We start from the raw sequence: 27,807 nt of genomic DNA on the forward strand, positions 1-27,807 counted from the left end.
CCTTTTATCTCCCTGACTTATTCATTCCATACCTGGAAGTGTGTACCTCCCACTCCCCTTCACCCATTTTGCCCATTCCCCACACCCTCCCCTCTGTCAACTGTCAGTTCTCTGTGTTTATGTTTCTGTTTCTTTTTTGTTTTTTAGATACATGTAAGTGAAATCATATGATACTTGTTTTTCTCTGATGTATTTCACTTAGCATAATACTCTCTAGGTCAATCCATGTTGTTACAAATGGCAAGCTCTCATTCTTTTTCATGGCTGAGTAACATTTCTGTGTGTGTGTGTGTGTGTGCGCGCGCGTCTTTATCCTCTGTTGGACACTTGGGTTGCTTCCATATTTTGGCTACCATAAATAATGCTGCAATAAAAATAGTGTGGGTTTTACCTTTTATACTTTTGGGCACTTATTGGGGGTTAGGCTGTGGGAACATCACTGTAATCTCTTCTTTCCCCAAGAGAAATGTTTCAGAATACCCCAGAACATTCCCATCTTTTGTCCCTTGCAGCCCTTTGTGAAACCAGAGAACAAATTCTGGCCAACCATTGCCCGGATTGATGACATCTACGGAGATCAGCACCTGGTTTGCACCTGCCCACCCATGGAAGTTTATGAGTCCCCATTTTCTGAACAGAAGAGGGCCTCTTCTTAGTCCTGTCTCCCTAAGTTCAAGCAACTGACTTGATGTCTCACTCTGGAGCATTTGATGAGCAAGAGCTGTATAATTTTCCATCCCAGACTCAACTTGGGGTTTTATATACTGTGTATATTTTTGTAATCTCTGTCAAGGTAAATGTAAATACCATTAGCACAGTGAGTGGAAACTCATTGGAAGTCTGATACGCCTCAGTGGCTGCTTTCGTATGTAGTAGTTGATGTTCAAGTTGCCATTTAGTTTTTTGCATAGAAAATTTGGGGTGTGCTAGGAACTTTAACTTTCGATGTAGGAAGTTCAGAGACATGATTGATAGAGGTTCTACTGTAAACTCTGATAGATTCTTGTTCCAAATAAGTCCTTGTGGACTGTGCCATCTGTGAGAAATCCCAGGGCAAATGTTTACATTTTATATACACTGAAGAAAATTTTTCTCTAATTTGCCTAATCTATAGTAGCATTTCTGAGTGTTTTCCATTTTCCATGTGTGTGGTTTGCATTTGTCTGCAATCATTAGTATTCTAATAAAAGCATTTCAATTTGAAGAATGCCTTCTTGGTCTGTCTTTTCGATCTTCTTTCTACATAGCCCAGGTTCGGAGAGATTTGAAGGGCAGTGAGAATACCCAACCCAATAGCCATTTTTACATGATCAGTTTTGTCTAGCGGTTTTTCCTCATTAGACACTAATAGAAGAGATAATAAGCCAAGGTCTAGTGTTCTTCAGTCTTCCCGTTGTGCCTTCCTTTGCATGTTGTCATCATCCTCATGGTTTTCAGATGGCTGCTGTGATGTATTGACATCACATAATCATTTCAGATAGGAAAAAGGGAGGAAAACAAAAGGCAGATTCCATCCACATTAACTTCTTTTGAAATGCTTTCTCAGAGATTCCACCCAGTAACTTCTGCTTGCTTTTATCGGGCCAGAATTGTTTCACATTGCCGCTTCTAGCTGCAAGGTAGTATGAGGAGGTCTTTTACCTGCGTATGTTAGTACCCCAAAGAAAATCAGGAGTTTGTTAGATAAATTAAAGGGAGGAAATGGGTTTTACGTACCCAACTACCACACCTGCCACAAAATAACTATCCCCTAGAAACAGCAAATGTTTCAGAGTTTCTTCCCTGATTGTGAGCACTTGTTCAATTCCTGATTACTTGGTTCTTTGCAGCTCACTCAGTCGACTGTTATTCAAGCTATTATGATAGTCATCAGAAGAAAGGACTTAGTGCTCTATTGATTGCTCCGCAAGTGATCCACTTAATTCTTACACTTAAACATTTGTAGAATAATTTATTACAGCCTAATTAAGCAGTAGAGAAGTGATGAGATCCATATGTGGGTTTTTTTTTTTAACATTATAATTAAATGGTTAATATTTACTGAGTTCTCTGGGGTCAGGTAGTCTAAACGTTTAAGTTGTATTATCTCATTGGAGCCTCACAACAGTCCACTTTTACACAAGAGGGTATGGTGCAATGCCTAAGGTCACACAGCTGATTAGAGGGAGAATCTGAATTTGAACCCAGGCTGCACAACTCCAATGGGAACTGGTCAAAACAGGTTACCACACTACCATGGTCACTGCATACCTGGAGACTGTCCTTCCTGAGCTGGAAACCAGGCTGTCAATACAGACTAGCCTTCAGGGTATGGAAAATGCCCTTTGGAAGAAGACAGGATATGAAAACGAAGTGAACAGCAGCTCTTTTCTTTTCACTGTAAAGTATATCAGAGGTTCAGGTGAGCAAATATTCAAATTGTCCTTGACTGTTAAGTCGCTCATATGTTCACATGATGCTTGTACCCATCTTTACCGCCCCTGGGTCTCTGCCTGAGTGGTGTCCTCCACCTGGAGCACTCTCCCCTACTATCTTTGCTTTACTAGCTCCCGTTAGTTCATTTTAGCATTTCCTTAGGAAGATTTTCCATAGTCTGCCCTCCACCCCTGGACTAGCTAAGAGAAAGCAGAATCAGGTTTCATACATGTGCCCAGCCAAACCGGCGTTCCTAGCCCGCTTCAGAGAATGGGTCAGCACAGGGAAGAGCCTACCATGGGAACCAAGGTGAGCCCAGGCCAGTTGCATCACCTCAGAAACATGGGCCACCCTGCCACTTCCGGCTTCTTCCTGGACTTGGAGGCCAGGCTGATCTTCTTCAAACACCTATAGCTTCATAGGCCCAGGAGGGTATTTGTCGTTTTTCGTAGTGCTGTCGTGTTTTTGAAAATGACTTAACGCCAGCAAAGAGCTTCGTCCTTGGTAGATGGTTAAGAAAGATCACTTTTCCTCTCTCATCTTATTTGCTTATCCTAAAACCTACAGTTAGCAGGATGAGTAGTAGTTTCGTCCCATTTTCCAGATAAAGAAACTGAGGCCACTTGATCAAATGATCTGTTGTCCTAGGCCTAGAGTCTTGCAGCATCTTTGGAAGAATGCCCTGGATCTGTTTTCATGCTTTGTTGCTTACTGCATTGCCTCTCCCTGCCCTCCCCCCCCAAAACAAGCATGTTTAAGAATATCCTGGATCTAGGGGGCCCTGGGTGGCTCAGTTGGTTAAGCAGCTGCCTTTGGCTCGGGTCATGATCTCAGGGTTCCTGCTCAGTGACTCAGCAGGGAGTCTGCTTCTACCTGTCCCTCTGATCCTCATCCTTTCTTGTGCTGTCTCAAATAAGATTTTAAGGTAAAATCTTAAAAAAAAAAAAAAAAGAGAAACAAACAAAAAAACACCATCCTGGATCTAAGTAGAAGAGGAGCTTCAGGAAAGAACAACACCTGAATGGTTTAGGGATGAGGCTTGGTGGGAATCAACTTCTGAACCCTCTTAGGGGCTAACTGGTTCACACCAAAACCTGCCCTACTTTGAATAGAAAGAGACTGTTATGCTTAGGTATGGTGTGGAGAAATAAAGAATTCATTTAGGGGGGGAAAAAAAAGGTCTTCCACACATCTGTGAAATGTGCTATGATTTTGTATCTTGGCACTCAGCTTGCTTTCCTTTACCCTTAGCACAAGTAATTACCCTGTTTACTTGGTTGTCTTCTACCTTAGCAGACAAGGTTCCCTGAGAGCAGGGACTATAAATTTCATTCATCATTGGATTCCCAGTGCTGAGCCAGGGTCTTCCACATAGTGTATGTTCAACAGCAAGAAATAGGAATTGAGTAAAGGAATGATTTTTTTTTAAGGTTTTATTTATTTATGACAGAATAAGAGAGGGAACACAAGCAGGGGGAGCAGCAGGCAGATGGAGAAGCAGGTTCCCCGCTGAGCAGGGAGCCCAATGTGGGACTCAATCCCAGGATGCTGGTATCATGACCTGAGGCCAAGGCAGATGCTTAACAACTGAGCCACCCAGGTGCCCCGATCTTTTGTCTTAAAGAGAGACACTCTTATGGAAACCAGTATTTTCAGTGCCTGCTGCAAGTAATTGTTCAAGTACAAAATGCCAGGCCTTAAAGACAAAGCCTCTAGATATGCTTTGTATAGGATGCTCCCCCGTCCCCACCTTTTTTATTTTTATTATTGTGGTAAAGTATACATAAAATTTACCATTTTAAATTATTCAATTCAGTAGCATTAAGTACTTATACAGTGTTGTGTAGAATGCGCCTTTTCAGCAGTTTTGAAGATGAGGATCTGAGGTAGACATGCACATACTTCGTATAAATGGGGAATTCCCCTCTGCCCTCTCCCAACCCTGGAACAGGAGGCCACTGTTGGAGCAATCATTGCCTTGTTGCTGTGAATGATAGAGGGCAAGGGCCTAGTGTGGAAACCCCATGAAACCACTATGTAAACATAGAGGTCAAGTTTCCCAATGACAGAACTGGTGCCTATCATCCAAATAAAGGATGGAGGTGCCACTTTGGGGTATAAGAAGCCATCTGGGACAAGTAGTTTGGGAGCTGAGATGTTAGCACTTTTGGAGGATCAGAGGGCTCTGGCTCAGAATGTGTAGGGTTTTTAATTGGTCAGGAATGTGTCCTAAGGCAGTGATTTTTAAACCTTAGCATGCATAGACCACTAGGAGGGCTTCTGAGTCCCTGGCCTCAGTTTGATACAGTTCGTGGGCAGGACCAGAGAATTTGCATTTCTAACATGCTCCAGGTAGTACTTCTCAGCCTTCTTTGTTCACATTTCAGACTTTAAAGGATGGTTTTGTTTTTAAATTTTTTTTTAAGATTTTATTTATTTATTTGTCAGAGAGCACATACAGAGTGGCAGGAAGAGACAGAGAGAGAAGCAGGCTCCCTGCTGAGCAAGGAACCCAATGTGGAACTCGATCCCAGGATGCTGGGATCACAACCTGAGCTGAAGGCAGCCGCTTAACCAACTGAGCCACCCAGGCGTCCCTAAAGGATGGGTTTTAAGAGGCTGAAGGTGGGTAAGAGGCTGGATTTAGTCAGCCTTGCATTTTTTTGTGCAAATCTTACCATTTTGGGAAAAATGCCTCTTTCCCCTTCTGCCATTGAAGATCCTGAGGCAGGAGGAGGCTCTTTAGGAGTGGAAGCAAGTAGGGCTTTGGCCACACTCTCTGATCTAGTAGGCTTGCTCCTAACAACGTGGTATCAAGGCTCAAGGAGTTTTTCTCTTTCTCTCTTTCTCTCCTTCTTTCTCCCTTTCTTCTTTCTCTTTCTTTCTTTCTTTCTTTCTTTCTTTTTTTTGAGTTTAAAATAATCAGCTAATTACTAATAAAGCTGATTGGTAAATGGTGTTTTTAGCTGAATCAGAAGGGCTTGCTCTCCATTTTTGTCACTCTGATGCTTCTCCAATCTAAGCCTAGGATAGCCACTCAGGAAGACAGTTTGGGTCTGTAGAGCAGTGCACCGGTGCAGAAGTGCTGCCCCGTGCTAATCCCAGGTGAACAGGGGAGATACCAAGGGGTCTCCCCTTACTAGTGGAGCACCATGGATGAATGGATGTTATCATCAGTTGTCTCCTTGACAGAGAGCAGTGAAAAGTAGGCCAAGAGGCAGGGCAAAATCCAGGAAGCAGGACTTAGTGCCCAACATACAGTATTCCACTCTTCTTACTGAGGGTAGTGCAGGATGGCAATTAGAGTATTTGCTCCAGAGTCAGATTGTAGCTTCCCCATATCCCAGCTGGATGACCTTAGGATAAATAGCATCTCTCAGCCTCAGTCTTCTTACCTGTAAAATGATATTACCTATGACTCCTGGGTGAAGTGTCAATATATTGCTCCAAACAGTGCCTGACACAACATAAGTGTTTATTAAGTTAGCTCTTACTTTCATCTTCATTAAGGATCTTGTGTCCTATACTGTAAATCCCTGCACTCTCTTCTCTAGGAGTGGGATGCTGACCCCAATTGGACCTACCTTGCATTCAGATGCATTTCCTTTGCTTTCCTTTCCATTTCCTCTGGATGGCCAGAGAAAGTAGAAGGAACACGGGCTGAGACTTTATACAGATGTAGATTAAATTCTCAGATATGCCAATTTTTTTGAGACAAAAGGCAAATTCACTTATCATTTCTGCACTTGAGTTTGTTAGGTTTAAAATAGCAATAATATAGTACTTATTTTAATCAGGCTTGTTCTAAGGATTAAATGAGATAACACAAAGTGAGCACCTAGCATAGTGTTCATAGAAATCGTGAACTTAGTCTGTGAATTCTGACTGCGCCATTGTGTACCAGGCACAATTCTAAATGACACCTCTTTCATGGTGCACCAATGCTAGATGGACAAACAGATAACACATCAATCAAGACTTCAGTGTTAAACATTGCTTAGAAAATAAAAATCAAATGATATGTATGGGGGATTTAGAACCTTTTCACATTGGGTGGGTAGGGAAGGATTCTCTAAGGAGGTGATTTTTCAACTAAAATCTAAAGAAAAAAAGAACCCAGCCATAACTAGATGTAGGGAAGGGGTAGGGGAGTGTTCAGGAATAGAGAGAAGCATGTTTGAAGCACGTTAGTATCTTCATTGCAGCACTTGGTTATTTTCATATGTAAAGGTTTGAATCCCTGGGAAATATGGAGGGGAGAGAGAAGATGAGGAATAAAAGCTGAGGCTGGGGAGATGTGTGGGACTCCTTCCAGGAGTTATGAATAGTGAGGAGGGCTTTTAGCCTAGAGTCAAGATCACAGGGAATGAAGATAGGGTCCAGAGAAGAAAGGGACACTGATTCAGGTGAAGGGCTTTGAGAAAAAGGAAAAGGAGAAAAGAAATGGGGTGGATGGAGGTCCTTGGGTCAGGAAGAGAGGGAAGGATCTATAATCGGGGACAAGAAGGGAAAGAGTAGGATAGAAAGTGGGAGAAATATGCAAGAAGGAAAGGGTCGAGGAGGTAGAGAAGGGCCTCTGGTAGGGATGGGGAGAAGGAAGGGATTAAGATGTGGAAAGAGAAAGAACATCATCAGTTCAGTGACTAGACAGAAGAGTCAGGAAGTGCTGGGGTAGGAGAGATTGGGAAAGCTCTCTCAGTGGGAAGTAAGAGAAGGGAGTCAAGAGCACGAGAAGGCATGGATCAAAAAGTGAGAGACGACTGTCAAATCAGGAAGAGGACAGGGAACAAGATGAGACTGGGGAAGGGGATGGTTAATAAGTATTTTGAGTGCAAAAGTCTGGGAGGGTCGTTGGTCAACTGCAGGGTGGCCTCTTAGTAAAGGGGTAGAGAGAGAAGCCCATGATTGGAAGGGAAAGGTGGGTGAGAGGGGAGGACCCGGGAGAAGAGAGGAGGTAAATGTTTTTTGGAAACCAACTAGGCAGTGAGATTGTTGAGGTAAGGGAGCCTAAACCTGAGGCCAGAGGTAAGGAAGCAGGAGGCAGGGAAGGGAATGCCCTGGGGTTAGAATGTCTGCAAAATTGAAATCTAAGCCCAGGTTGCAGCAAAGTCCTGAATATAAGGCTGGTGGAAACTTCCCAGGACTATTTCAGTAACCCAGAATGGGAGGCTGAGGTGCTGGAAGACCCATTAGCTCATTTCCAACTTTATACATATACAGGTGCCCTATATGCATGATTTGTGTAGTGTGTTTATATACATCAGAGTATGATGTGCTTTTCCTACTGCTGCCTTTTTCTTCCTGCTCCTGTTCATATGCAATTCTCATTGCTTGCTTCACTGAATACTCTATCTTACCCTCTTCCTCTCCTCCTGATGCCCTTGAGTCCTTCCAGTTCAGGGGTGCTTCCAAACTGTTGCTTTACCTTGCCAATCTTTAACCATCCAATTTTGTATACATTGTTCATCTGGGATTTTCCCATAGCTCCCACCTCTCATACATACAACTGGGGTTGGAGATAAGTCTCTGATATTAAAGAAGTTACAATTTGTGCTCTTGGCTCACCCGTCCCCAAATTTGGAGAAATTTAGTTGTTTTGGGACAGGGGATGGACTCTGGAGCCTGGGACTGGCAAGGGATACCTTTTCCATAAGAGCAGTTTTGCTAAATTATGGTTTAATAGGCTCCTATACACTAATCTGGGAACCTACCCTTTTCCTCTGTATCATTGTTCCTATAGGTAATATTCGTACAAATTCATACAGATGAGATTATTACATTTTCAACCTACATCGATTCAAAGATCATGGCCTTCATTCTTTTACAAATTAACTTCCAAAATGCAAGTTGAAAATTGCCTGATATTTCTTCTAAATTCAACAGAATGGATGGAGGGTTGAAAAAAAATGAAGTACAAATTTTTTTTATCTGACTCTCTGGGTGTCTGGACCTCTCTTATTTTCAGAACCAATGCAAGAGAAATTTTAGTGTGCTTTTGATCTGTTTGTTGCACTGTATTTTAACCTTACCAATAAAGTGTTATCATTCAGGGTGTGGAAGATCATTTGGAAAAAAAATACAAAACTTGGTGAGATTTGAAGACTTAAGGGCTTTAAGTAGCAGCCAAAGTTATAAATTCCCGGAAAAAAGGGTGTAATCCAAAAGCACCAGGAGCGATGTCAGTCATCCTAAAAATATGCAGACTTTCCCCCCAGTAGTGCTGCCACTGGGAACTTGATCCAAAACTGCTACTCACTGAAGTATGAGCAGCCAAAGCAGAATTAGATGCAAACAGATCCTTTCTTTAAAGTCTGGGCATAAAGAATGGAAAGAAAAAAATAACTTGCTTAAGTCCAATGTGAACTACAGATGAATATTAAAGCTCCCCAGAATATAACAACTAGATGTTTTTATTGATTAAAAGAAGCTGCTTCAAATGCATTCCAAAAGACAATGAGGAAAATAGTCACCATGGAAAGAGACAGCTGGGTACGCTGTTAAATAAACTCACAAATAGCAAAGGAGTGAGTATAGTAAGTGGTGCTGGCCATGCTGGGAAGGAGGGGTGGATTGTGGGGGGTAGCGCCATTTCTGTGGTTTGTCAAAGACAGGCTTTAGCCTGGGACGTATGTACCTGCCATTCAGAAAATTGCTGTTAACGGTCCTAAGATGCTAAAGGCAAACAGGCTCAGTACAGTTCTTAAGACAATTTTAGGATTTCCCAGAAATTAATTGCTTTTAAGAATGAAACCAGGGTTTTTAAGAGTATGAAAATGAGAAGAGCCTTTAAAAGAAATATGCACCAGGCAATAACCATTGGATATTTTGAGATGAAATTCAGTCAGGTTGCATATGACTTCCCTTTAAGATAGTATCCAAACCTGGTTTTCAAAGGCAAAAGGTTGTAGTATAAATTTAAAGTAAAAACTGTAGTAAATAAATAACACACTGAAGCAGAAAAAGTAGCAGAAAGTAACACATAGCCTTAAGATTAAATTTTATCTGCTGCCTGTGGCTTGAGGTGAGTAACTCTCTGAAATCACTTTACCTTGTCTGTAAAATGGACATAATACTATTTACCTCACAGAGTGTGTATGAGAAGTGCTATGAGTGCTCATAGCACTCTTCTTTTTGGACACAGACTCCACAGATGTGAAAACTATTGCCATCCCTGCTGCAAATGAACATGTTGAGAAAGTACTGCTTCCTCCAATTAAACAAACAAACAAACAAAAAAACCCAGGAAGATAAGAACTGGTTATTGAGGAAGAAAAGGAAAACTCCAGGTGGCAGAATTGAAGAGAGAACCCATAGGGCCTGAAACTACCTGGGCCATGAGGAGGCTGGACTAGATGTGTGTCTTATGATTGGGGTTTCAATGATGCCAGGGAATGAATGTTAGAATTTAAAGCTGCATTTATAATAGATAGTAAGGAACAGAAATGAGGCATGTTCAAAACTGGGAAAGCTCTATTCCAAGAGAACTGAATTATCATTATTCTACTAGCCCAAGGTCACAGCAGGAAACAAGCTTTCTATCTGAGGCCATGGGTGAAAACAGATTCAATACAATTCACATAACAACTGGTTCAGTTTTAGGAAAACTCTAAGGGCCCTAGAAGAAACAAATCTAAAAATTTCTCCAAAGGAAGTGACTACACACAAAAATATGCCATAAGGAAAACTCTCTGAGAAGAAAATGCCACAGAAGATGAGCTCACAAATTTACAAAACACAATGAAGTTCAACGCTAAGCACCAAAAAATGGCAGAATTCTTACTTAAGGAACCGGAAATGACAGAAAACAACTTTGAAATAAGTATGTTTTAAATGCTCAAGGAGAAAACAGAAGGACTAAAACTGATAAATGAGAACAGGAGATTATGAAACAAGAACAGATAAATGTGACAACAAAATTAGAAGAAAACAGCTGTTGAAGTCAAATATAACATTAGATGGTTAAACAGTAGGCTAGACTAAAAAAGAAAATTCAGTGAATTATAAGATATGAGGAATCAGGGCACCTGGGTGGCTCAGTGGGTTAAAGCCTCTGCCTTCATCTCAGGTCATGATCCCAGGGTCCTGGGATCGAGCCCCGCATCAGGCTCTCTGCTCAGCAGGGAGATATGAGGAATCACCTAGAATACAGCACAGAGTGGGTAAAGAGATGAAAAATGTGGGGCGCCTGGGTGGCTCAGTGGATTAAGCCGCTGCCTTCGGCTCAGGTCATGATCTCAGTGTCCTGGGATCGAGCCCCGCATCGGGCTCTTTGCTCAGCGGGAGCCTGCTTCTCTCTCTCTCTCTCCGCCGACTTGTGATCTCTCTGTCAAATAAATAAATAAAATCTTTAAAAAAAAAAAAAAAAAAAAAAAAAAAAAGAAAAATATAAGAGATGTTAAGGTAAAGCAGATCAAGAAGAAGACAGAGGAAACAGGAAAAGTTCAATGTTTTTAGGAGAAAGTAAAAAATTGCCAAAATGAAGACATGCATTCCCAATTCAAAGGCATACAATGGTCCCAATACAAACAAATAAAAACTAATCCACACCTAGGTGGATTTCAGTGAAACTCCAAAGCTATTAGAGAAGCTACATCCTTCAAAAAAAATGACAAATTGACACCCAACATTTCAGTAACAAGAGATGTCAGAACATAATAGAATGTCTATAAGACGCTGAACAAAGATAACTAGCAACCTAGACCTAAACCAAACCAATTTTTCTAACAGTGTGAAAAAGAAACACATTTTCAGACATGCAAGATTGAGAAAATTTATTGAAAACAGACATTTACTGGAACGTCTCTGGTACAAAAACATCTTTAAGTATTCAACAAGAAATAGTGAACAAGGAAATAGACAAAACTTGTCAGTAAATCCGTAAGTCACATATTTTAAAAAACAACTCAGGTTTTAAAGAGTTCTAACTGATATAATAAACACATGGAAAACAGATCAGAAAAGGTATTTGAAGGCTGGTAGTAAAAAATAGGGTGAGATACTTATCCAGGAAAAAAACAGAGACAATGGCCATTTTATAAATATTTATATGCTCCTAAGTATAGGTATGTTAAAAACTTAAGAATGAGTACAAAATTGGGGTGCCTGGGGGCTCAGTTGGTTGTGCGTGCCCAACTCGACTTCAGCTCAGGTCATAATCTCAGAGTCCTGGGATGGAGCCCTGCTTTGGCTTCTTGCTCAGGGGGAGTCTGCTTCTCTCCCTTTCACTCTGCTGCTCCCCCTGCTCTCTCAAAAAAAAAAAAATTATAAAAGAGTAAAAAATAATAACTGATTTAATATGTGAATAACTTTTGGTGCAGTGCAAGGGAAAGAGGGTAGGTTCAAACCCTCTTTAGAGGTAAGGACAAGAAGGAAAGTTAAGACAGGAATTACTCCTGCCCTTTTCATAATAAAGATAAATAGAAAACAAAATGCAATGAGAGGAATAAGTTTAAATATTTCAGTATCATAACAAATTTACCTTTTTTAAAAGAGAAAACTAACCCAAAGCACAAAGTTGGTAAAAAAGCTAATTGCAGAGTACATACAATATACCATTTACATAAAACTTAATACTTGAAATATTATATTTTATGAATACTTATATAAATGAATACATAATAAAAAGTAAACTGAGAAGGCATCACTAAATTCAGGATAATTTCTTGGGGTGGAGGGAAATATGGAAAGGATGACAAAGTTGTCAACTTCCTTTGTAGTTATTTTGTTCTTTATTTTAAAAAAGCGTTACTTTCCCCTGGCTGGCAGCGCAGAGGCCGCACGATGCCTGGAGTTACTGTAAAAGACGTGAACTAGCAGGAGTTCGTCAGAGCTCTGGCAGCTTTCCTCAAAAAGTCTGGGAAGCTGAAAGTCCCTGAATGGGTGGACACTGTCAAGCTGGCCAAGCATAGAGAGCTTGCTCCCTACGATGAGAACTGGTTCTACACACGAGCTGCTTCCACAGTACGGCACCTGTACCTCCGGGGCGGTGCTGGGGTCGGCTCCATGACCAAGATCTACGGGGGATGCCAGAGAAACGGGGTCATGCCTAGCCACTTCAGTAGAGGCTCCAAGAGCGTGGCCCGCAGGGTCCTGCAAGCCCTAGAGGGGCTGAAAATGGTGGAAAAGGACCAAGATGGGGGCCGCAAACTGACACCTCAGGGACAGAGAGATCTGGACAGAATCGCCAGACAGGTGGCAGCTGCCAACAAGAAGCATTAGAACAAATGCTGGGTTAATAAATTGCCTCATTCATCATAATAATAATAATAATAAAAATGTTAACAATGACATACTGAGTAGTCTATATGCAAGGTGTTTGTTACAATTTCTTTGTAATTTTTTTTTCATACTTTAAAAAGCAGGGATGCCTGGGTCTCAGCTGGCTCAACAACTGACTCTTAAGGATTTTGACTCAGGAGATTGAGCACCCGGCTGGAGTTTGGGCTCAGGTACTCAGCGGGGAATCTGCTTCTCTCCCTCTGGCCCTCCTCGCACTCACAACCTCTAATAAATAAATCTTACAAAGAAAAAAAAAAAAAAGCAAAATCCCTACAGGCATAGAAGTTACTTTCTTTCCCCTGGCTCGAGTGTGTTTTATAATAGAAGGAAATGATCTTCTTGGTTTGTTGGAGATTTTTAATATTACTTAGTATAGTGTTTGATACCTAAGTGCTTAATGTCAGTTTCCTCTCAAATAGAGTTCCTTTAATGTTAAACATGCTTTGGTTTCTCAGTAGGTAAAAATCGTTTTTGAAAGGCTACTTGGGGGACTTCAAGTTTCACACAAGATGAAGTAAGTATATTCCACTCTATCCCTGCCGCTAAATATAACTAAAAATCCTGGAGGAAATACATAAAGCAACAATTAAGACTCTGAAAGGTGGAAAACATGAAGGTAGCCTGGGGCTAGGCATTTTGGAACTTGAGGAATGATCTGGCAGTAAAGTTTTCTGGGGGTTTTCTTTTTTGCCTTCTTTTTACCTTCTTTGCTTGGGTGCAAGGGAAGTTACAACCTGAAAACACTGATGGGCGCAGCCACCCTGCTGCTACTCCCCCCCACCCCACTCCTCCCAACAAAGCCTTATTTCAAAGACAGGAATGGGAAAAGGGTGACCTGTAGGAAAAACCCAGTTGAGTTTACCTGCCCCACTCCTGGTGAACACCCATCTCCCTACTCACTGATGTGGCCAGGCCTATGGGGAGGAGCCTTGCAGACCATCCCTAAGTGACCAGCTGCAAAGAGGCAGCACCTTAACTATCTTTACTGGAGACTGAGGGAGGATTAAGGAGGAAGCTGGAGAAAGGGTTCCTTTAAATCTGTATATGAAGTCCTGGGGAGTTCCTCAAGCAGACCATGCATGAAATAAACCATAATCAACACAGCAAAATGAACTGTGTGGACTATTGCCCAGGTTTCAGATTGGGTTCTGGGTAAGACCCAAGTGGATGCAGACCAGAATAGCAAAGCAAAAGCTTAGAAAATTAAATTGACAAGGAGCCACATAAATGGAACAGAATATGCATTCTGAACCTAAGTGGTTTGAATGTCATATAAAATAGAAGATTTAAATAGGAACAAGAGTTTCATAATACTCAAAATGTCCAGGATACAATGCATAATTACTCATCATATCAAGACCAGGAAAATTCGAATTTGAACAAGAGATATACAGAAGACCCAAACAAAAAAATTTTTTTAAAAGATTTTATTTGAGAGAGTGAGAGAGCACAAGTAAGGGAGACCAGTAGGTAGAGGGAGAAGCAGGCTCCCTACTGAGCTGGGAGCCTGACGTGGGACTCGATCCCAGGACCCTGGGATCACGACCCAAGCTGAAGACAGATGCTTAACCTACTGAGTGAGTTACTCAGGTGTTCTCCAAAGAGAAATTTGCTATGCTTTTGACCGGTATCAGTTCTCATCTATGGCACTTCACCACAGATTTTTAGAATACCTGTATTTTCTCAAGGAGAGAATGCTATTGAGTTAAATTCTTGGGTATGAGGGAAAGAATACTTTCAGAAACAAAGTGAATTCAGGGTTAGGTCATTAGAGATCTTTTTTTTTTTTTTTTTTTAAGGTAAGCTTCACACCCAATACGGAGTCCAGTGTGGGGCTCGAATTCATGACCATGAGATCAAGACCTGAGCTGAGATTGAGACCAGTGCTACTGAGCCACCCAGGTGTTCCAATCATTAGAGATTTTTTTTCAAGACTTATGTATTTGAGAGAGAGAGAGAGAGAGAGAGAGAGAGGAGAGAGAGAGAAGAGAAGAGAAGAGAGGCAGAGGGAAATACAAACAGATTCCATGCTGAGCATGGAGACTGACTTGGAGCTTGATCCCACTAGTCATTAGAGACCTTGCCTGAGTCTATCAATTACCTAAACTAGGGCACTTTTATTTTTTAAAAAGATTTTAATGGGGGTGCCTGGGTGGTTCATTCAGTTGAGCATCTGCCTTCAGCTCAGGTCATGATCTCAGGGTCCTGGGATGGATCCCTAATTCAGGCTCCCTGCTCTGTGGGGAGCCTGCTTCTCCCTCTCCCTGCAGTTCCCCTTTCTTGTATTGTCAAATAAAGAAATAAAATATATATATATTTTAAAGATTTTATTTATTCATTTTACAGAGAGAGATCACAAGTAGACTGAGAGGTAGGCAGAGAGAGAGAGGGAAGCAGGCTCCCTGCTGAGCAGAGAGCCCGATGCGGGACTCGATCCCAGGACCCTGGGATCATGACCTGAGCCAAAGGCAGCGGCTTAACCCACTGAGCCACCCAGGCGCCCAAGAAATAAAATCTTTAAAAAAAGATTTTGCTTAGAGAGTTCAAGAACAAGCATGTGAGTGGGGTAAGGGGCACAGGGAGAGAATCTCAAGCTGAATCCCTGCTGAGTGTGGAGCCCAATGTGGGGCTCAATTCCATGACCCTGAGATCACGACCTGAGCAGAAATCAAGTCAGATGCTTAACAGACTGAGCCACCCAGGGACACCTAAACTGGGGCGTCTATATTTTTAGATTTTATTTAAATTCTAGTTAACATACAGAGTATTAATAGTTTCAGGGGTAGTATTTAGTGATTCATCAGTTGCATATGCAACATCCAGTGCTGATTACCTCAAGTGCCCTCCTTCATGTGCATCACCCAGTTACCCCATGCCCCACGCAACACTCAGTTTGTTTCCTAGAGTTAAGAGTCTCTTATAGTTTGCCTCTTTTTTTTTTTTTTTAAGATTTTATTTATTTATTTGACAGAGATCTCAAGGAGGCAGAGAGGCAGGCAGAGAGAGAGAGGAGGAAGCAGGCTCCCCGCTGAGCAGAAAGCCCGATGCGGGGCTTGATCCCAGGACCCTGAGATCATGACCTGAGCCGAAGGCAGAGGCCTAACCCACTGAGCCACCCAGGAGCCCCAAGTTTGCCTCTGTTTTGATCTTATTTTCCCTTTCCTTCCCCTATGTTCATCTTGTTTCTTAAGTTGCACAGGAATTAAATGATATATTTGCCTTTCTCTGACTTATTTTGCTTAGCATAATACCCTCTAGTACTATCCATGTTGTTGCAAATAACAAGATCTCATTCTTTTTGATGGCTGAGTAATATTCCTGTGTCTCTGTGTGTGGATACATACATCTTCATACACCCAGGCACCCCCATTCATCTGTGTTCCTTCCATGTTGTGGCTATTATGGACATTGGGGCTATACACTTTGGGTTGCATGTGCTCCTCTGAATCACTGTTTTTTGTAGCCTTTGGGTAAATCCCTAGTAGTGCAATTGCTGGATCACAGGGTAGTTCTATTTTTAACTTTGAGGAACCTCCATACTGTTTTCCAGAGTGGCTGCACCAGTTTGCATTCCCACTAATAGTGAATGAGGGTTTTCCTTTTCCACATCCTCACCAACACCTGTTGTTTCTTGTGCTGTTGATTTTAGCCATTCTGACAGGTGTGTGGTGGCATCTGATTGTAGTTTTTATTTGGATTTCCCTGGGAACCAGTGATGTTGAGTTTTTCATGAGTATGTTAGCCATTTGTATGTCTTTGGAGAAATGTCTGTTCATGTTTTCTGCCTTTTTTTTTTTTTTTTTTTTAAGGTATATGCGCTGTTGAAGTGAGCACTCTTCTGCTTATTTCTTGACTGTGGGTTTTTTCTTTTTTGTTTTTTGTAGGTGTTGAGTTTGAGAAGCTCTTTACAGATCTTGGATAGTAACCCATTTATCTGATAAGACATTTGCAAATAACCTCTCCCATTCTTTCACAGTTGTCTTTTGGTTTTGTTAACCATTTCTTTGCTATCCAAAAGCTTTTAATCTTGATGAAGCCCCAGTAGGTCATTTTTGCTTGTTTCCCTTGCCTCCAGAGATGTGTCAAGAAGTTGCTGCAGCCAAGATCAAAGAGGCTCTTGCCTGTGTTCTCCTGTAGGATTTTGATGGATTGCTGTCTCACATTTAGGTCTTTCATCCATTTGAATTTATTTTTCTGTATGGTATAAAAAAATGATCCCAGGGTGACTGAGTGATTCAGTCAGTTAAGCATCTGACATCGCCTCAGGTCATGATCTCAGGGTCATGGGATCAAGCCCCACACAGAGGTTCCTGCTCAGCAGGGAATCTGCTTGAGATTCTCCCTCTGCCCCTTCCCCCACTTTCTCTCAAATAAATATCTTTAAAAAAATATTTTATTTGAAAGAGAGAGCACACATGTATCCAAAAGTGGGGTTGTGGGGGGTGGGGAGAGGAAGGAGGAGAAGCAGATCCCCCACTTAGCAGGGAGTCTGATGTAGGGCTCAATCCTAGGACCTTCAGATCATGACCTGAGTCAAAGGTAGACGCTGAAACAACTGAGCTACCCAGGTGCCCCAAATAAAATCTTAAAAAAAAAAAAAAAAGTGGTCCAGTATTCTTCCGTATATGACTGTCCAATTTTCCCAACACTATTTGTTAAAGAGATGGTCTTTTTTCCTTTGGATATTCTTTCCTGCTTTGTCGAAGACTAGTTGACTATACTATTGAGGGTCAATTTCTGGGCTCTCTATTCTGTTTCACTGAGTCTGTTTTTGTGCCAGTACCATACTGTCTTGATGATTACAACTTTGTTATAGAGCTTGAAGTCCGAGATTGTGATGCCACCAGCTTTGGTTTTCTTTTTCAACATTCCTCTGCCTATTCAGGGTCTTTTCTGGTTCCATAGAAATTTCAGAATTGTTTGTTCCAGTTCTGTGAAAAATGGCTGGTATTATTTTGAGAGATTGCTGGGGCACTTTACAAGAGGAAAAGTGTATTGTATTCATAATCACGCTGGAACAACAAATACAAGGTGGGTTTGTCCTGGGCAAACTGACACTTAAGGCTACCCTATCTGTGTTAATCATGTATTGCTACGTAACAGATTACCCCAAAGTTTAGTGATTAAAACATTCCTTATCGCAGTTTCTGTGGGTCTGGAATCCAGCAACAGCTGAGCTGGCACCTCTGGCTCAGGGTGTCTCGGTTGGAATGAACAGTGAAGTCACCTCAAGGCTCAGCAGGGGAAGAATCCACTTCCAAGCTCACTCCTATGGCTTAGGACCTTTTTAGCTACTGGCTGGAGACAAGTATCTTGCCACATGGCCCTCTTCATAAGGCAGCTCAAAACACAGGAGATAGCCAAGTGAAAAAGAGAGGGCACCCAACGTGGAAGCCACATTAGTTTTAACCTAACTTTGGAAGTGATATCCCATCACTCTGACTACATCCTATTTATTACAAAAGCAAGTTCAGGTGTGCCTGGGCAACGCAGTCAGTTAAAGCACCCAACTCCTGGTTTCAGCTCAGGTCATGATTTGTGTCATGAGACTGAGCCCCACAATGGGCTCCATGCTCAGCACAGAGTCTGCTTAAGACTCTCCTTCTCGGGATGCCTGGGTGGCTCAGTTGGCTAAGCATCTGCCTTTGGCTCAAGTCATGATCCCAGGATCCTGGGATTGAGTCCTGCATCAGGCTCCTTCCTCGGCAAGGAGCCTGCTTCTCCCTCTGCCTACTGCTCCCCCTACTTGTACTCACACTCTGACAAATAAAATCTTAAAACAAAACAAAACAACCCAACCAGCTCTAGAGGGTGATGAAACACTCTGCCTAGACGTGACACACAGCATTTATTAAATAACTCACTGATTAACTGGTCATATGGCCCTAGCCAACCATAAGAAGGCTAATATGTACAATCCTAACACATGCACTTGAGAGCCAGAAATATCAGAACAGTATTGATGACTGGTCACTAAATATTCAACCCATTCTTGTGTCCTACAGAAACTACACATCCTCCAGAATGGTTACAGTGAAGAGGACCAAAACAAAGTGTTAGTGAGAACTGTCATACACGACTGAAAGGAGTATAAAATGGCATAAACCACTTAGAGCACTTTTTCATTTGAGTAAATACTAATGAAATTGACAGGTTATATGGTAAGAACATATTTCATATGAAACTTTCAAGCTATTTCCCAAATACTTACAGATGAAGGTTCATAGCAGCTATTTATAATAGCAAAATCCTGGAAACTCAAATATCCATCACCAGATGAAAAAACAAACTGTGGAATATCCATATATAATGGAATACCCACTAATACATTCAGACTTTGTCCACTGTTTTATTTTGCTTCAATCATGTACTTCCAAGAATTTTAATCTCAAAATACTTTTCATACAGTACCTTATTGTTTAGTAATGCAATGTAGTTTTATACTTGAGGATATAGTATAAAATTCATTCTTTCATTCTTTCTTTTAATAGTTGTTACTTGGTCTGCCTGCCTGGTCCCTCTAGCTGGTTCTTAATGTTTCGTGTTTGGTGTTAGGTATTTCCTTCTTTGTACTGTCTGATTAATCCAGGTTACTAAATAATCAGTTCTTTCAGGGATTCAAACGTCTGATATGTGGACCAGTCAGCATACAGTAGATAAGCATGGAATCATCAAGTTCAGTTCCCTAAAATCAGGAAGAGTCATGAGCTCTGTATTTCAGGGTGTCCTGAAGAATGGGAAAAGGTTCGGTCCCTAACAAGCAGAAAAAAAATAGTACACAGTGGGCAAGTCAGAGCAGATCTCTTATCCGGTTCATATATAGGCTCTATACTAAAATCCAAAGCTATAATACAGGCAGGTCCCCTTTCTGTTAGACAAACTGTCATAACAAGCTTATGAGAGAGCTTAGGGTGTTTCAGACTCCCCAAAGTTTAACTAATATTCTTAAACATACTAGCATGACCATATTTGTTGAACTCATTTAGAAATGAGTTCTACAACCACAGGCACTGCATATGCTAATTAAAAAAAAATCCTGCCATATGAAAGTGGCTAACTACTTAACAGGAATCACTGTCACCTACTAAATATAAAAGAATCCAGTGAGAAGCTGCTCTTTCAAACTTGAGCCTAAGAGTCAACCAGATACTATATGCCACCTGAAAAGATAACCACACCACCTATGAAGAAGTGTTGGCCGGGGGTGTGGGGGGTGTGGGGGCTGTATCAAACCTGAATCTGGTCACACTTGAATTCCAATTACCATTTTACATAGAATAAAGAGAAACAGGTTAAACCATACCACATGGTTATAATGAGCAAAATCTTACTGTCAGCCTCCAGAATAATTTAAGCACACAAATTGCAAAAAGTAAATTGAAGGGATATGTACAGATTAAAAGATATATAAGTGATAGCAATTAATAACGTAAGGTCCTTATTGGATCCTGATAAAAGCAAACCTAAAATATCTATACACGACATTTTAGACAATGGAAATTTAAACATTTACTAGCTATCTGATGATACAATAACTTTTTTTCACATGTGTGGCAAAGGTATTGTGGTTATTTCCTAAAAGTCTGTATCTTTTATATCAAACCAAAATATTTATGAAAAACAAAACAAAACAAAATACCCCTGAGGTCTTTTGAAAAAGTTTAAAACCAACATAAAATTGCTTAGTTTTGGGCCATTCTTGGCTCCTGAACATGTTAAGCTGGTATCTACTTTCTTTCCTAGTCCATGATATTATAGCAAAGTTAAGATAAAACACAGCCTAACTGTGGGAATCACTTTTTTTTTTTTTTTTAAAGATTTTATTTATTTATTTGACAGAGAGAAATCACAAGTAGATGGAGAGGCAAGCAGAGAGAGAGAGAGAGAGGGAAGCAGGCTCCCTGCCGAGCAGAGAGCCCGATGCGGGACTCGATCCCAGGACCCTGAGATCATGACCTGAGCCGAAGGCAGCGGCTTAACCCACTGAGCCACCCAGGCGCCCGGGAATCACTTATTTTGCTAATAAAAGCAGAACTAAACCAGTTCAAGTAGCTGAACTAGGGGATATTTGTTCCCCACCTTCACACAGAGAGATGGCCAATGCCAAAGGAAATACAACACTAGATGATACAATTTAATGCTTCAATTCAATCTAAAAAGGTTCTATTTGATTCTTCAAAATGAAAATGATTCCAATGTCCATAACTAGCCCTAAGTAAAAACAGTTCCAATCACTATGCTGTTAAGTGATCCCTAGGCCCTGATTTTGAATTCAATTGAAGGCAGGACAAGCACCCAAACTAGCTTGGCTTATATAGCCCGGAAGTAAAAGACTGCCAGCGTCTGTGGGCTCAGATTGCCTGCTTCTAGCACAGCTGTGCCACTTCCTTGACATACGAGCTTCGGCAAGTTTCCTAACATTTCTGTACCTCTGATGTTCATCCGTAAGATGGGGATAATAGTACCTGCCTCTAAAGGTTGTCAGGAATATGAAATGAATATACATAGAAACGTACAGGTGACTAGTGCAAAGCAATATTCAATAAATATTGGCACTATATGTTGCTCTGAATTCAGAAGCAGGAAAACTGATGTTAAATCTTTTTTTTTTAAAGATTATTTATTTATTTATTTGAGAGAGAGAGTGAGAGAGAGAGAGCACGAGAGGGGAGAAGGTCAGAGGGAGAAGCAGACTCCCCATGGAGCTGGGAGCCCGATGCGGAACTCGATCCCGGGACTCCGGGATCAAGACCTGAGCCGAAGGCAGTCGCTCAACCAACTGAGCCACCCAGGCGCCCCTGATGTTAAATCTTTACTCTGATGAAAATAACAATATACTTTCAGATGCTAGAAAGATGTTTTCTCATATTTAACTCTTTATATTAAAACTTTACTCTGATGAAATTATAACAAACATTAAAATTTCACTCTGATGAAAATATAACAATATACTTTCAGAGACTAGAAAGACGTTTTCTAATGGGTGTAAAACAAGTAGCACTAACAATACTAAAACTGGGGGCGCCTGGGTGGCTCAGTGGGTTGGGCCGCTGCCTTCGGCTCGGGTCATGATCTCAGGGTCCTGGGATCGAGTCCCACATTGGGCTCTCTGCTCAGTGGGGAGCCTGCTTCCTCCTCTCTCTCTGCCTGCCTCTCTGCCTACTTGTGATCTCTCTCTGTCAAATAAATAAATAAAATCTTTAAAAAAAAAAAAATACTAAAACTGAATGCAAGACTGGTTATTATAGATAAAAGAACAGTCACTGGGCACTTATTTTGAAAATTTTTCCTATTTAGGAAAAGTTTAAAAAAAAAAAAAATCAAACGCAGGGTGAAACCTGTCCTTAGTGTTTAAGATTTCACACTAATTTGTATTACCAAAAATCAAGGATAGAGAATTATAGAAAATGTCTTTTTTAAAATATACAACGAAATACTCTGGAAGTGATTAATTCTTAAAAATATGTACTATAAGCCACAAATGCAAAAAAGTGAAGCAAGATGAGCTATTTTTCTGGTCATAAAATATTTATTAAGGTATACTTTGGGGAATATAGTGAATATAAAATTTAGGATCACAATATGAAGCAATTTCAGTCCTCTCAAAAGTCAGCCCAGCCCTCAATGCTCTGCAGATGTAAAACCACTGGTGACTTACTAAAAGCAGTTTGACTAGTACAGAAGAGGCTTTTCATGAACATTTACAACTAGAGCATCTGAATACCTCTTTTAAGTGCAAAACCACACCACATTACACTAATGCAGCAACAATGCATTCATATTGTTTTCATTAGTCATTAGTAGTCAACTTGCATAAAACACCAGAAAAAAGCACAATGGAGCTCACAAAATGGGCTAAAAAATGAACCTGTCCTTGCAAAACACATTGTAATGGAAGAAGACATTAAAAATGTATTATGCACAATACAGAAGCTGCGTTCCAAAGATCTTGAGTGTCATTTCCTCTGTAAAATCAAATTACACAAACCAGGCACAACTAATATTTGGGAGGCAGTGCGTAGCTAAAATTTCATTTAACTAATTACTCAATGACTTAAAAAATCCCCATAAGTCTTTTCTGTCCTGAGGTAGTTGCAAAATAAATCATAACTTGGATATCAACTAGAGCTGAGGCTTTGACTTTTTACTCATTTAAAACTAGCTGTTACTGACAGGAACTACCTTTTGATATTTAAAAGACAGTTGAGAAATGGGCCTCTTACTACACACACAAGATAATGGCTATGTAGGAAAGAGGATTAGCTGCTTCAGAACGTGAGAGATATGGTCCACCATTGCGCTTCAACCCTCCCCGCCCCTCCCCCCAACCATTTTAGATTCTTTATTGTCCAAAAAGCCATCAAGAGCAACACAGTAGAAGTAGACAAATCATCGTCCTTTGCTGTAGCCAGGGAAGAAAAGCTCAAGTAGAGTCTGCAGAATCTCATTGGGAATCATGAGATAATTCTGGCCAAGATCATGCCGGCAAGCAGGGCAGGAGAAAACTTGAGCCTTAAAGGAGCGCTGTAAGCAATCCTAAGGCAAAATCAAAAAACAAACAAAAACATACCCAATTTCATAAGAGTAGTAATATGCAGAAAAGTCAACAACTTATGCTTTTAAATAGGAACTAGAAACTTAAGTTGAATAACTGTAAAAGCCTGAATCTGCACTATGAAAACTAGTCTACAGACATGGCTTCAAGTTCCACTTCGAGAACATACTGTGAGACTTAAGGTAAATGACTTTAGTGTCTTTTAATTTCCTCGTCCAATAAAATTAGAGTGTCAGAATTTATGGACAGTTTCCACTAGACTCATCTTCTAGGTTAGATTTTAATCTTGTTCTTTCATGGCAGAATACCTAAAAAAACACTTAGGATTCCCCTGGTTAGAACTAGATTTGATTTCATCAAATCACTTAAATGTAGAATAGGTCTTCCAGAAATATATAGTTCAGGCACAAACATATGTGGAAGGTTTACTTCCATTTTACAAAATGAACTTCCATTTCACAAAAGAAACTGAAGTTCAGAAGTTAGGTCAGGGCACACAACCACTGAGCAGTACAGCAGGATTCCACCTTGGTGTGACTAAAACTCAGTTTTTCCCTTTACATCACACTAATAACATTCAGCTCCTCTGGGCTTGCTGCCAGACAGAATCTGTTTTAGATTCTATTATGTGGTTAGAATTCAGTTTGCACTATAATATATGAAACACACATAAGCTCTAACATAGAAAACATCAAAACACCTTATTTTCTTACCCATTTTAACCTCTCCTCAGTAATTCCAAACATGACAGAATACCTCAACTATATGTATTTAACTATTACTCTAGAACTAAAACACGCATTATTGCCAAAATGTAATGAAATCTTTCTTAACTTACAAGGTTCCACAACTGTTCTGCTGCATGGAAAAATGCTTTACATGCTAAAAACATGCCTATAGGTTAGTGTACCCTCTTGCCCTAAACAAGGGAAAATGAGAAAAGAAATCTACTTACTTTACAGACATTATGGAGGCAATCTGTTGTCACAGGCTGGTAAACTAGCTCCTGGCAGCAGACACACATAAAAGATTGTTCCAATTTTTTCAGAAAATTCTAGAATGGTACCCAAGGGAAAGAAAAAAAGGTTAGCATTTCATAAAATATAATTAAGATTCTAAGTAATTAGGGGGAAAAATGTCTGTCACTGTAACACATTTGGTATTAAAAAAAGGGATGTTAACCATAAACAAACATATAAAACTAAAGAAACTCCATTCCATTAAGATAATACACATTAATTTTAAATCTTAGAACTGGACTGGGAGAGGTGCAAAATCAAAATATGTGGTATTAAAAAGTGAACGTTCCCATTAAACCTCATATTCCAGAGATTACTGTTTTTCCCTTTAAAACAATCATGGATATACGTTAACAAACTGGGATTTAAATAAAAACTTGAAAGAAAAAAAAAAAATCATGGACAGCTTGTCTCATCATTACATACAGATTTTTTTCAAAAAAGGTGGGTGATATGGGGCGCCTGGGTGGCTCAGTGGGTTAAGCCGCTGCCTTCGGCTCAGGTCATGATCTCAGGGTCCTGGGATCGAGCCCCACATCGGGCTCTCTGCTCAGCAAGGAGCCTGCTTCCTCCTCTCTCTCTGCCTGCCTCTCTGCCTGCTTGTCATCTCTCTCTGTCAAAAAAATAAATAAAATTAAAAAAAAAAAAAAAAAAGGTGGGTGATATGTCAGTATATGAAAACATATCATTTATTCAATCTTCTGCTGTTGTGAAACCTCAATATTTTTTTTTTAAAGATTTTATTTATTTGACAGAAATCACAAGTAGACAGAGAGGCAGGCAGAGAGAGAGGGGGAGGTAGGCTCCCTGCAGGGCAGAGAGCCCAATGGGGGGGCTCGATCCCAGGACCCTGGGATCATGACCTGAGCCGAAGGCAGAGGCTTTAACCCAATGAGCCACCCAGGCGCCCCTAAACCTCAGTATTTTTTGAGCTAAAAAAATAAAAGTACTAATACTCTGTAGTATTTAATACTCTGAAGAATCAACACATTTGTTTTCCTAGAATTATTTTCTGTGGTATTTTACGTCAATCTAAAAATCCCTACTTCCCTGATGCCAGTGTTTACTCAGATTGGGACTAAATCATAAAAGACAGAGCCATCTTTGGGTTCTTGGTTAGTACAGTTAGTTAAGTGTCAACTCTTGGTTTCTACTCAGGTCATGATCTCAGGGTCTTGAGATCAAACCCCACATCAGGCTAAGCTCAGTGAGGAATCTGCTAAAGTTTCTCTCTCCCTCTGCCCTTCCCTGTGCTCTCACACATTCTCTTTCTCTCTTCAATAAATCTTAAAAAAAAAAAAAAAAAGGTATTTGATAAATCTCACCCATTTCTAAAAGTTTAAGAATTAGGGGCACCTGGCTACCTCAGTCTATAAAGCATGAGCCTCTTGATCCCGGTGTTGTGAGTTTGAGCTCCACATTGGGGGTAGGGATTACACACACACACAAAAATAGAATAAAATAAAATGAATAAACAGGGATACCCGGCTGGCTCTAGCTCAGTCAGTAGAGCATGTGACTCTTGATCTCATGGTTCTCAGTTTGAGTCCCATACTGGGAGTAGAAATTACTTAAAAATAAAATCTTAAAATATATATAAATGAATATATAAATAAATAAATGGATATTTAAAAATTGTACCAGGGAAGATTCTTCCTTAATATTGATGACTACTTAGCAAATAAAACGCAACACAAAAACTGAGAGTTCTCTCTAAATTTAGACAGAAAACTAACCCCATTTCAGACACATGAGAAGTTCTGGCTAACAAACGAACAGAAATAAAGGGAACACTGGAAAAAAGAAATTACTAGAAGATGACAGGATAAAAATTCAAGAGAGGATACTAAAGCTCACCCATAATAGCTGCACGGAGGGAAAAACCCAGAAAAGTAACTGTATTACACCTAATAAGGGGTTACTATCTAATAAAATGCAATATTCTAATTTTAAGCAAAATTAAAGACATAATAAAAGCAAGTGAACAAAGAAGGAATAGACAATTAATATTTGAGAATTCCAGCTTCCGGAACTGGATAAGAAAGCGTCGTTTGCAAAATATAGCTTAACACAAAATCAACCCATCAGTTGTAATTTCTTTTCATTTTAAAATTTCATGATTATTAAAAAAAAAATTCATGATTATTAAAAAATGGGAAAAAATCTAAAACATAAAGTATTGAAATAAAAATTTAAAAAAAAATATTTTATTTATTTATTTGACAGACAGAGATCACAAGTAGGCAGAGAGGCAGGCAGAGAGAGAGGGAAGCAGGCTCCCTGCTGAGCAGAAAGCCCGAGGCAGGGCTCGATCCCAGGGCCCCAGGATCATGACCTGAGCTGAAGGCAGAGGCTTTAACCCACTGAGCCACCCAGGCACCTCATAAATAAAAATTTTTTTAACCGCTAAGTTAAACATGTGCTGAATTGCTTAAAATTTACACCATCAGATAATCTTGAACTACAGCGAAAAATTTCCCAATGGGTTTTAAATTGTGTTATACAAACTGAAAATTCTTCCTATGTACAGTGCCTTCAAAATAAATGAGTAAGTTCAGGCACAGAGAAGTCAAAACCAATAACTAAGAGGCCTAAAATCAATTTAAATGCATTTAGGTACTACTTTAGATTACTTCTGAAAGGTAGTGGCACTGGCTGAGAGGATTACATAAAAACATCAAGTTTTGACTGATTTGCAGAGAATATTTTTCACTATTTGTTAATATTAGATTATTATTTAAAAAACCTTTACATACTGGACCTTCCGCAAGAGATGCAAGCACTTCATCCCACAGCTTCTGGTTTTGGTGATCTTCTCTAATTAGATGTTGTTGTTGAGGGGTTAGTTGGAAAGCCTCAACTGCTTCTGCTGCTGAATCTGGTGTTTTTAACACTTTGGAGGCACTTGGACAATCATCTAGATTTATTTAAAAATATATAAGCAGACTTATGAGTGATTCCAAGCAAACTATGAGATCAAAGAGTTAACTGACACCAGTAATGTTTAGCATGAAGATAACCTGAATAATAAGGCAGCGTTTAACTTCCTTTGAGTTCAGAATACTACATCTGCTACTGTTTTGGCTCTGACACTACTAAAATATACAATAAGTCCCATGTCTCTCCACTACTCCCAAATATCGCATTTAATTTCTTACGAGTTTCTCAATTTATTCTCTTAATATTTTCATTAAAAACTATGTTTTTAGGATTATGTCTGCAATCATTACCTACCATCTGTAGTTGGCCTTTTTGAGGATCCACTGGCCTGCTTCTTTGACTGTCCTTTAGTCTTCTTCCCTTCCTTATCTGAAGGGTAACCTACTGGATACTGATGGGGGAAAAAGCACAATATAGATTAAAGCTTCACAAAGAAGTGGGGAGGGGGCGGTTTCTAGATGCTGCTGAGAAATTTAAAAAGGGGGAGGTGAAGAGTCTATATTTTTCCTAAACTGAGAGACTTTTATAAAGGAAACAAACACTTAAAGGACAGAAAGAATATTAAAATCCCCAATTCAGTGTAAAACCATGTGGTCATAA

General features: G+C 40.2%; 2 protein-coding genes and 1 pseudogene across 4 annotated transcripts in view; 2 read left to right on the top strand and 1 right to left on the bottom strand.

Moving 5' to 3' along the window:
- Nucleotides 1–1,204, top strand: part of GLDC (glycine decarboxylase) — a 95,957-nt gene extending 94,753 nt beyond the window's left edge. The window contains exon 25 of the mRNA XM_032308311.1: nt 513–1,204. Within this exon, the coding sequence (XP_032164202.1) occupies nt 513–656 (144 nt within the window). The 3' untranslated portion in view covers nt 657–1,204. The remainder of the gene's footprint in view (nt 1–512) is intronic.
- A 10,964-nt stretch (nt 1,205–12,168) lies between these two features.
- On the top strand, nt 12,169–12,670 carry LOC116570922 (annotated as a pseudogene).
- Nucleotides 12,671–22,199: 9,529 nt separating this feature from the next.
- Nucleotides 22,200–27,807, bottom strand: part of UHRF2 (ubiquitin like with PHD and ring finger domains 2) — an 84,675-nt gene continuing 79,067 nt past the window's right edge. For all 3 annotated transcript variants that reach the window (XM_032306567.1, XM_032306565.1, XM_032306566.1), the window contains 4 exons: nt 27,502–27,598; nt 27,024–27,184; nt 24,204–24,302; nt 22,200–23,229 (listed from right to left, as the gene is read on the bottom strand). In XM_032306567.1, the coding sequence (XP_032162458.1) occupies nt 23,083–23,229; nt 24,204–24,302; nt 27,024–27,184; nt 27,502–27,598 (504 nt within the window). In that variant the 3' untranslated portion in view covers nt 22,200–23,082. The remainder of the gene's footprint in view (nt 23,230–24,203; nt 24,303–27,023; nt 27,185–27,501; nt 27,599–27,807) is intronic.

Source organism: Mustela erminea, chromosome 12 (genome assembly GCF_009829155.1).
Source record: "Mustela erminea isolate mMusErm1 chromosome 12, mMusErm1.Pri, whole genome shotgun sequence".
NCBI classification, from domain to species: Eukaryota; Metazoa; Chordata; class Mammalia; order Carnivora; family Mustelidae; genus Mustela; species Mustela erminea.